Source organism: Rhinolophus ferrumequinum, chromosome 18, assembly GCF_004115265.2.
Source record: "Rhinolophus ferrumequinum isolate MPI-CBG mRhiFer1 chromosome 18, mRhiFer1_v1.p, whole genome shotgun sequence".
NCBI classification, from domain to species: domain Eukaryota; kingdom Metazoa; phylum Chordata; class Mammalia; order Chiroptera; family Rhinolophidae; genus Rhinolophus; species Rhinolophus ferrumequinum.
This window is the reverse complement of record NC_046301.1, coordinates 49015439-49025295: the sequence shown is the minus strand read 5'-3', so window position 1 is coordinate 49025295 and position 9857 is coordinate 49015439. Positions and strand designations below refer to the sequence as shown.

At 39.7% G+C, this 9857-nt stretch overlaps 1 protein-coding gene across 1 annotated transcript; it reads right to left on the bottom strand.

Annotated features, from left to right (window-relative positions):
• Positions 1-8927: 8927 nt before the first annotated feature.
• On the bottom strand, positions 8928-9857 carry LOC117037933 (olfactory receptor 7A10-like). Its single transcript, XM_033134470.1, has one exon. It carries the CDS (start codon positions 9855-9857, stop codon positions 8928-8930), a length of 930 nt encoding a protein of 309 aa, XP_032990361.1.

Here is a 9857-nt window from a genome sequence, read left to right as displayed (position 1 = left end):
CCTCTTTGCCTAGAAGTTGATCAGTCCTCAATTTATACTCCCCAGTGCACGACAGAATTTCTCATTAAAAATACAGAAGACAATGACCACAGGGGGAAAAGGCTGAATGTGGGCTAGGAATCCCTAAGTAACTGTTCCAACAGAGAAAGTAAACAAGCAACAAACCAAAATATAGGCAGCCTCGCCAGGATTGAAATAATTCAAAGTACAACTTTTTGGTATTCCTCTTTCTACTTATTAAATAACTTTCCCACGTGAATCCCCAGCAGGAGAGACGATACTGCAGTGTATGTCTCACAAACAGCTGTTGCAAGGGAGTTCCTACCTCCACTGGCCTGGATCTTTCTAGTGAATACAAAACATGCTCAAATACACCCCATCTTAGAAATTCCATACAAATGCTCCCACTTCACTGCATTGGTCTCCACACCTAACACTCTATCCTCCTACTCCCCCAACAGCAAAACTGCTCTGACATGTTTTCATTGTACTGCAACCATTATATGCATCTCACTCATTATACAGGGTCACCTAATGGTACATCCATGTCCATCAATCACTTAATTGTTATATGGTCCCTGTATGGAAGATTCAAGCATCCTTATTAATTTATTAAATGAATTAGTTATAAATCCATTAATAAGCCAAGAACACAGACACGGAGATCTCTAGTCCCCTGGCTGGGCTGTTAGGGTCGCAGTGACTCAGGTGAGTGTTCTCAGCTTCTTACCTCTCTGACCCTTTCCTTCAGTACCTGCTGGGCTCTCAGACTCACCTGGATGGGTCTCTGAGAGGGAGGACTCTGTGTGGAAGTCAGAATTACTCCCTGGAAGGTTCATGACGGAGACTGAAGCTCTGTCCCCACACGAGACAGCAGGAAGGAGTGAAGCATCAGTTCACAGCCAGCTCAGGAGTCAAACGCAACACCCAGGTCCTGTCCACCCACGTGGTACAAGCTGAGGGACCGCACAGAGGAGCGTTACCGCGCTCTGTGGATCTGCTCATCGGGCACAGTTCCCTCTTCTTATTCCCACCGCTGAGCCTCCGATTTCCCCCGGGGCCTCTGGACTAAACAGAAGGAAATTTTTCCTAATGAATCTCTGATCCCAGGAGACCGGGTTAGAAGTCAAGTGAATTTGGGTTTTATTTCTTCATGTGCTTGATCTCCCTGTTTTAAAAGGACATTAATCCGGGGCCGGCCCTGTGGCTCAGCTGGTTAGAGCTCCATGCTCCTAACTCCGAAGGCTGCCGGTTCGATTCCCACATGGGTCAGTGGGCTCTCAAGCACAAGGCTGCCAGTTCAATTCCTCGAGTCCCGCAAGGGATGGTGGGCTGCGCCCCCTGCAACTAGCAACAGCAACTGGACCTGGAGCTGAGCTGCGCCCTCCACAACTAAGATCGAAAGGACAATAACTTGACTTGGAAAAAACTCCTGGAAGTACACACTGTTCCCCAATAAAGTCTTGTTCCCTTTCCCCAATTAAAAAAAAAAAGAAAAAGAAAAAGAAATATCACTACTTAAAAAAAAAGACATTAATCCGAGTATCCTTTGTCTCAACCACGTTTATTAGAATTACACGATATGAATATTGGAAGCCTTCAAAGGTGATAGATCTTGGTTTTGTTTTTTTTAAATTCAACATACAGGTACCAGCCTCCTGAAAAGGAAAAATCAATTAGGAAAGTGGTTCTCCCCAAAACATGATGTTTTCATCTGTTCAGTAATTCCTAAAACAGCTTTCATAATTTTTGCTATGATCTTTAGTGGAGGAGACATATCTTTAAAAACAGAACTTGTATTAGAAAAATGGACTCAGGGATGGATAGAGTGAACCACATTGGGCCTTATGGTCCCCGTTATTACTGCTGGTCTGGTGAACACTGTGAGTCTTGCTGAAATCCTCTTGGATTTCAATGGCCTGAGGGACATTTGTCTTGGGAGCTAAGACCTTTGCTATACAACACAGTAGCCACTAGATATGTGAGACTATTTCAAAGTTATAATTAAAATTAAATAACATTTAAAATTCAGTTCCCCAGTCATACCAGCCTCAAGTGTTCAATACAGCAGCTACCACATTAGACAGTGCAGACGTAGAATATGTCCCTCGCAGAAAGTTCTGTGGGACAGCTTTGCTTTAAATGTCTATCAAAATCCCCAGATATTGCTGGGCTGTTTCTCCACCACCCTAACCCTACCTCACTGAGCCCTCTCCTCCAACTTTATTACTATTTCAGGAACATTCTTGCTCTCCCCGCAGCTCCACAGTGACCTTTCTGAAAACGGGGGCTGTGTTTTAAATCACCGTTTACTAAGTGCCATGCAAAGGAACGTGAGGCACATGTCACTCAAGTCTGACTGTTACTCCATGTTTGCTGGCACCACCCATTCTGCCTATTGAGTCCCAAACGGCCCTCTCGCTGATGACGCAGGAAGACACGGAGAGCCGCACGCAGACCCGCTGCTAATGAAGCTCTACTTCGGGCTTGCCCTCCATCGAGGCCCGTTTCTCATCTCAGTGTCGCACACTGGTGTTTTTGCCCCATCAGAGCTCCTTACAGCAAGTTGAGGGCAGTAACCCCACATATTTCTTCAGTACTCTTCACAAGTCAAGTGTCGGGATAGATCCTTTTCATAATTGCTTTTATATAATAAGAGAAATTACACGATGCGGGGAAAGGACTTTGTCTCAAAACTTTAAGCAGGACAAATTTGAATGTGAATTAAATATTAAATATCAGGAAGTTCTTGCCGATGTTCCCAATATGTTCACTATTGTCAAGCACAATAGTGCTGACAGAGGAAACTTAATATGAAAAAATGCTTTCATAGTATTTCAATGAAATGTCCTACTGTGTGCTGTCAAATGCTTCCTAGCAGAAATGTAATGCAGTTAAAGCAAATAATACAAATGTTATGTGTTAAATGTAGGTGATGAACATATAGGTGATCGCTATACCTGTCTTTCAGTTTTCATCTACGTCTTAAATTTGTCATTATAAAGCTAAAAAATATGCCACGCCATTGACATAACCAATGGGCTTTTTCTCTCTCTCTTTTTTTTTTTTAGTAGTTTGTTACTTTTCATTGTTTATTGCTAAAAAGTATTCGACTGCATGGATATATCACCACTTTGTGGACATACAGAGGGTGCCAAAAAAATGGTATACACATTTTAAGAAAGGAGAAAACTGTATTAAAATAGTAATACAACGAATGAAGCTAGCATTCATTTGGTTAATGCCATCTTTTCAGGAAATATACCACACGTTGCTACTGTAATTCAATTCAACTTCAAAAAGTGATACATAGGTGACATCTCTTGAAATATGTACATTTTTTGACACCCCCCTTGGTATGTATTCTTTGGGGTTAATTGAATAATGCTGCTTTGATTATTCACATACCAATTTATGTGGCTTCAAGAGTTTTATGAATCAGCTTAAAACATTAATAATGTTTTTAAAAATGATGTGTGCTCCAGCTGCCTGCAGTAATGTTATTGTTCAGCCTTGTGTTTAATAAATTTCAATGAACCAGAAACACTAGAATTTTCAGAAAAAGTTCTTCTAGTTAATTTAGCTTTCTGGGGAAGTGAGGGTTTGATGACATGGTATCTTTTTGTTTTGTGTCAATGTGTCCCCAAATTCTGCTTTTGCAAGCATAGTACAATAAGCCTAACAATATTTCACAGAAAATTAAAGGTTTTGCAGGGTCTCCTGATGACCAAACAAGGAGCTGCAGTCCAGGACTGTAGAGAACAATGTTCAGCAGAATGCGTTCTCTGGGCTTTGAATCTAGAACACAGCAGGAGGTTGCTTTTCAAGTAATTCCTTATAAGGTTATTTTTGTAAAACCTGCTCGTAATTGATCTCAGAATCATTTCTTTGTGCCTCACTGTATGCGAATCACTTTACATACCTTCATACTCCGTAGGCTCACAGACTCCTGGCGGACAGGTGTCACACCAGTGAAGATGGTGGCCCCGCACTGCTCTGGCCACACAGCACACGCACCTGCATTGTGATCAGGTCTGTCTTCCAGGTCTGTTCTTTCTATTCTACTGCTTGGTGCCAACCTGCACATGTAATGGCCTCTCTGAAAAGATAATTCTGCAGACTCAAGGAGTAAGAGATTTGGTTTGTTTTTACAGTCTCCTACCAGGGCCAGTTGATATGATAACAAATTCCTGCATAACTTCTGGGAAACAAGCTGATTACCACCTATGTATTCTTGCTCATCTCCTGAGCAGAATAATAATAGCAGCATTTATTGGGACATTATATATGTCAGATACCATAAGGCTATTTTTTAATGATTTTACTCATTCAATCTTCTCAAATATCTATGGAAAAGATACTTGTATTATCTACATTTCACAACTGAGAAAACTGAAGGGTCTCAAAGAAGTGAAGTTGTCCATAGATGTAAAGGTTATTTCTTTCACATATTTTTAATTGAAGAATAATTGTCATTTCCTTTAAATATTGATCAAGAACACTGGTGGCTAAGAAACCAGGTCATTCCAGATATTGAAAGAATTTACAATAGTAGCATTATTTTAAAATATATTTTTTAATATTTCAGTTTTGCCTTAGTAGCAGCTGACTTGAAGCGATCTTGCCCTTGAAAGCCAGTGTTGTCCTTTCCTCAATCTCTTTCTTGGATCATGAATATATTTGGAACCAGGTCTTCCAAGAAAAGTCCCCAAATTGTGAAGAAAACAAATACACTTCTGTTGAGAAAAATCAAAGCTAGAATGTTTAGCCATTAAAGTGTTTCCCCCAAGTCGCCTCAGCTCAAGTGCCTTCACTGCAGTGACTCGGGAAGGGGCAGGCTCCCTTCTTCCGTATCACCCATCACAGAACACCTGTTGCCAAACAGCCAGCCAGGGGCTTGGACGGGACGCCACATACAAGGAGACTTCGCTGTGTTCTGATGTTCACGTCTGGCTTCTGAAGTAAAAAATATCTTCATTCAGGAGTGACAAAGTAAACACTTTAGGATCACTTCCTCCAAATCTACATTCTGCCACAGTCCAAGGAAACACGCAAAGTCCCTTCTACCTCACGGCTGTGGGCCCCCCAATACTCGGCACAGTTATCCTCGGGTGTAACTGCTTCTCATGGTTCACTTCTTCCCTGTCTCTGCGTGAAGCACAGTGATGCCACGTCTCTCTCACCGTCACAAATTCATGCTATCATCCTTTCTTTAAGAATTTCATCCGTCATATGGGTCTGCATTAATTCTTCCTTTTGCAAAGAGAACTGGCATTTTAAGGAAACTGATCAGGCTGCGAGGTCTAAATGGGGAGATAAGTTCGCGGAAGTTTATGAGCCCACGTAGTAAAAATCTATGGTCCTAACTTCCTTTTCAAAAAACCTCTGTGGTTCCTGTCCCCCTTATACATATGTACAGATATCTATCTACCGTTTTAGAACACGGGCCTCACTGGGTCTCCAGGTGCAGGTGCAGGGTGGCAGCCATCTTTTTCCTTGTTCTTTCTTTTTCCCAAATAAAACCTTTTTGACGATGAACTGCCGACTCAATATTATTTGTCAGCCGACAGCATTGAGATACGTCAATTTGGGGAATTTGTTCCCTTAAATGCACTAATGAATTCTCCATTGCATAAAATAAACGTGGTTCTGACTCAGGCCTTTGGGCATGAAGAAAGGAAATGTATTCATTACTAAAATTAAGGTCAAACATTCTACATTAAATCCATATGCCTAAAGTTCTAATTCTTCTAGTTTCATGTTAATTCAACCATTCATTCTTTTTTTAAAAATTTTTTTTTAATTTATTGAGGTGACAATTGTTAGTAAAATTGCATAGATTTCAGGTGTACAATTCTGCATTACATCATCTATAAATCCCATTGTGTGTTCACGACCCGGATTCATTCTTTAAATTTCCAGTTTCCTTTCGCATGAAAGGTGAGATTAATGAGTCTGTGTGATGGTGTGTGTGTGTGTGTGTGTGTGTGTGTGTGTGTATGTGTTACCTGAATTAGAGTTTGGTAAAAATGTACTTATATGTACGTGTACATACACTCCTTACCTGTGAAAGAGTTCTTAGACTCACCAACTATTTCCAAACATTTTATTTTTTCTAACAGCATCCACCTGAATTAGCTTCATCATCCCATATCACCATCAGAAACGCATAAATAAGATCCAGGTGACTACATTATTGACAATCACACAACAAAGTAATTAATTATGTATTGATTACATATATAAATTATAAATAGTTACATAATTTATATACATAATTATCTATAAATATATATATACATATTCATGCAATATGTATTCTTAATTTTTGTATGGCTCAGCAATGGATACATTTTAAAGGAGACTCAAATATGGAAATATATTCTCTGCTCAATTTTTGGAAGAACTGATATTGTTAAAGTGTCCATACTACAGTTAAAGAGAAAATCACAGGCCCAAAATGGCATCACTGGTGGTAAAAACCCATGAGGTCAAACTTAGATTTAATATGGGACTTAATGGCAGTTTTGACCTCTATTAGAAATGTGATCTTAATAAACAAGTCTGGAATTTTCTGTGAAAGCACTGGTCACATGGGCATTCTCAATCCCCCAGGGAAGGAAGAAGGAATCTGAAGGGTAAAAAACCTTGCAGTTCCCTACCTCCTCCCAAAAACACTCAGGTCTAAACTGAATTTTTTCTTTTCTTTTGTTAATAGGTCCTCGCCTCACCCTTCATCACTGAAAACGTTCTATTTGGTACAACCACTGGCTGTTCCCTTCTGGTTGCTGGTTGCTGGAAGGGATACTGCTTCATTCACAAATCACTTAATAAAGCCAATTACATCTCCAAATGTACTTGGTTGATTTTTGGTGTTTTGATAGGGATTGTATTAAGTCAATAGATTGCTTAGGGTAGTATGGACATTTTAACGATGTTAATTTCTCTACCAATACCAATACCACAATATAGACTTCCATTTATTGTATTTTCTTCAATTTCTTTTCAGTGTCATATACTTTTCTGTGTATAGGTCTATTCTCTCCTTGGTCAAATTTATTCCGAGGTATTTCTTTGATGATATTAAAAATGAGATTGTTTTCTTTATTTCTCTTTCTGATGGTTCAGTATTAGTGTATAAAAATTCAACTGATTTCTAAATATTAACTTTGCATTTTTCAAGGACTAGAATAAATAATCTTAAAATTTATATGGGACCACAAAAGACCATGAATAACCACAGCACTCTGAACAAAGAACCAAGCTGGAGATATCATGTTACCTGTATCAAGCTACACTACAAGGCTACAGTAATGAAAACAGCACAGTATGGGCATGAAAAAGGACTCATATTCAATGGAATAGAATAAAGAGCTCAGAAATAAACCCGCACTTACATGGCTGTTTGTCTATGAAAATGAGGCAAGAATATACAGTGAAGTAAAGACAGTCTCTGCAATAAATGGTGTTGGAAAACTTTCATATATGGAAAAATATGAAACTGGAACACATTCTTACACAATATACTAGAATAAACTCAAAATGGATAAAAGATTTAAATGTAAGACTTGGAACCATAAAACTCCTAGAAGAAAACATAGGCAGTAAATTCTCTTTCATTGCTCTTAGTAATATTTGTTTTCTGATATATCTCCTTAGGCAAGGGAAACAAAACAAAAATAAACAAGCGGAACTACATCCAACTAAAAACTTCTTGAATCACAATGAAAGCCATCAACAAACAGAAAAGACAACCTACTGATTGGGACTAGACATTTGCCAAATATACATCAGATAAGGGTTATATCCCAAATTTATAAACAACTCATACAACTCAAACTCAAAACAACAAACCATCTCGTTTAAAGAGAGCAGAGGACCTGAATAGACATTTCTCCAAAGAGGACATACTGATGAAAAATAGGTATATAAAAAGATGGTCTAGGTCGCTAATCATCAAATTAAAACTACAATGAGATATCAACTCATACGTGTCACAATGGCTGTTGTACATCAATAAGCAACAAGTGCTGGTGAGGACGTGGAGAAAAACAGAACCCTAGTGTACTATCGGTGGGATTGCAAATTGGTGCAGCCAATATGGACCACAGCAATTCCACTGCTGAGTGTTGATTCAAAGAAATCCAAAACACTAATTAGGAAAGTTATACGAACCCCTATGTTCACTGCAACACTATTTACAATAGCCAGATATGTAAGCAACCTAAGTGCTCATCTGTTGTGACTGGATATAGAAGATGTGGTACATATGTACAAGGGATTATTACGTGGTCATAAAAAAAAAACGAAATCTTACCATTTGTGACAACATGGATGGACCTGGAGGGTATTATGCTAAGTAAAACTGTCAGACAGAGAAAGGCAAATACCATATGATCTCGCTTATATGTGGAATGTTAAGAGAAAAATAAACAAAACAAAACAGACTCATATTTACAGAGAACAAACTGATGGTTGCCAGAAAGGTGAGGGTTGTGTGGCTGGGTAAAAAAAGGGAAGGTATTAAGAAATACAAATTGATATTTACACAATAGTCACAGAAATATAAAGCACAGCATACAGAATATTGTATATATTCACAGCATATAAATAATATTGCACAAACTATATATAGTGCCAGCTGGGTACTAGACTAATGGGGAGATCCCTACATAAATTATATAAATGTCTAACCACTATGGCGTAAACCTGAAACTAATATAAAATAATATTGAATGTCAACTATAATGTAAAAAAATAAATAATTTTTAGAAATCATATACTGAAGTTGAACTCAAACAAAAGGAAATTCCAGACTAGAAAGAAAAGAAGAACAAACACAATCTGATCAAAGTATCACAATGTCTGGTTTTAGACTTGGAGCCATGAAATCAAGGGCACTTTTTCAGTCAGGCCGACCGTCCCTTTTACACTGTCATCCCAAAGGACCTTTTCAGAGCCCCCTTTATGTCTTTATTCCTGAGACTGTAGATGAAGGGGTTCAGCATGGGGGTGACCACTGTGTACAGGACCGAGGCTGTAGCACTAGACTGTGCATTGTGGGTAGCAGGAGAGCTGAGGTACACTCCCAGGCATGTTAAATAAAATAAGGAGACAACCGAGAGGTGAGACGCACAGGTAGAAAATGCTTTATACTTCCCCTGAGCCGACGACATTGCACGTACGCAGGAAATGATCTTGGAGTAAGAGTAAAGGATTCCAGCCATGGCACCACCACCCAGTAGCACAGCTACAAAATACATCACCAGGTTATTAACAAAGGTGTCAGAACAGGCAAGTTCGATCATCTGGTTGAGTTCACAAAAAAAGTGGGGGATTTGCAAGTCTGCACAGAAGGACAGCCTCAGCGCCATTAGGCTATATAACAAGGAAATCAGGACACTCATGATCCAGGACAACAGAACCAACAGTCCACAGAGCTGGGGGTGCATGATGACCGTGTAGTGCAGGGGGTGACAGATGGCCAAGAAGCGGTCATAGGCCATCACGGTCAGGAGGAAGTTATCCAACCCTGCAAAGAGTAGGAAAAAGTACATCTGCGTGATGCAGCCTTCATAGGTTATGAGGTTGCTCTGCGTCTGGATGTTCACCAGCATCTTGGGGATGGTGGTGGAGGTGAAACAGATGTCCACAAAGGACAGGTTGGAGAGGAAGAAGTACATGGGCTTGTGCAGGTGGGAGTCTGAGCTGACGGCCAGGATGATGAGCAGGTTTCCTAACACAGTGATCAGGTACATGGAGAGGAAAAGCCCAAAGAGGAGGGGCTGCAGGTCTGGCTCCTCTGAAAGTCCCAGGAGAACAAATTCTGAAACTCTTGTAAGATTCTCTGGTTTCAT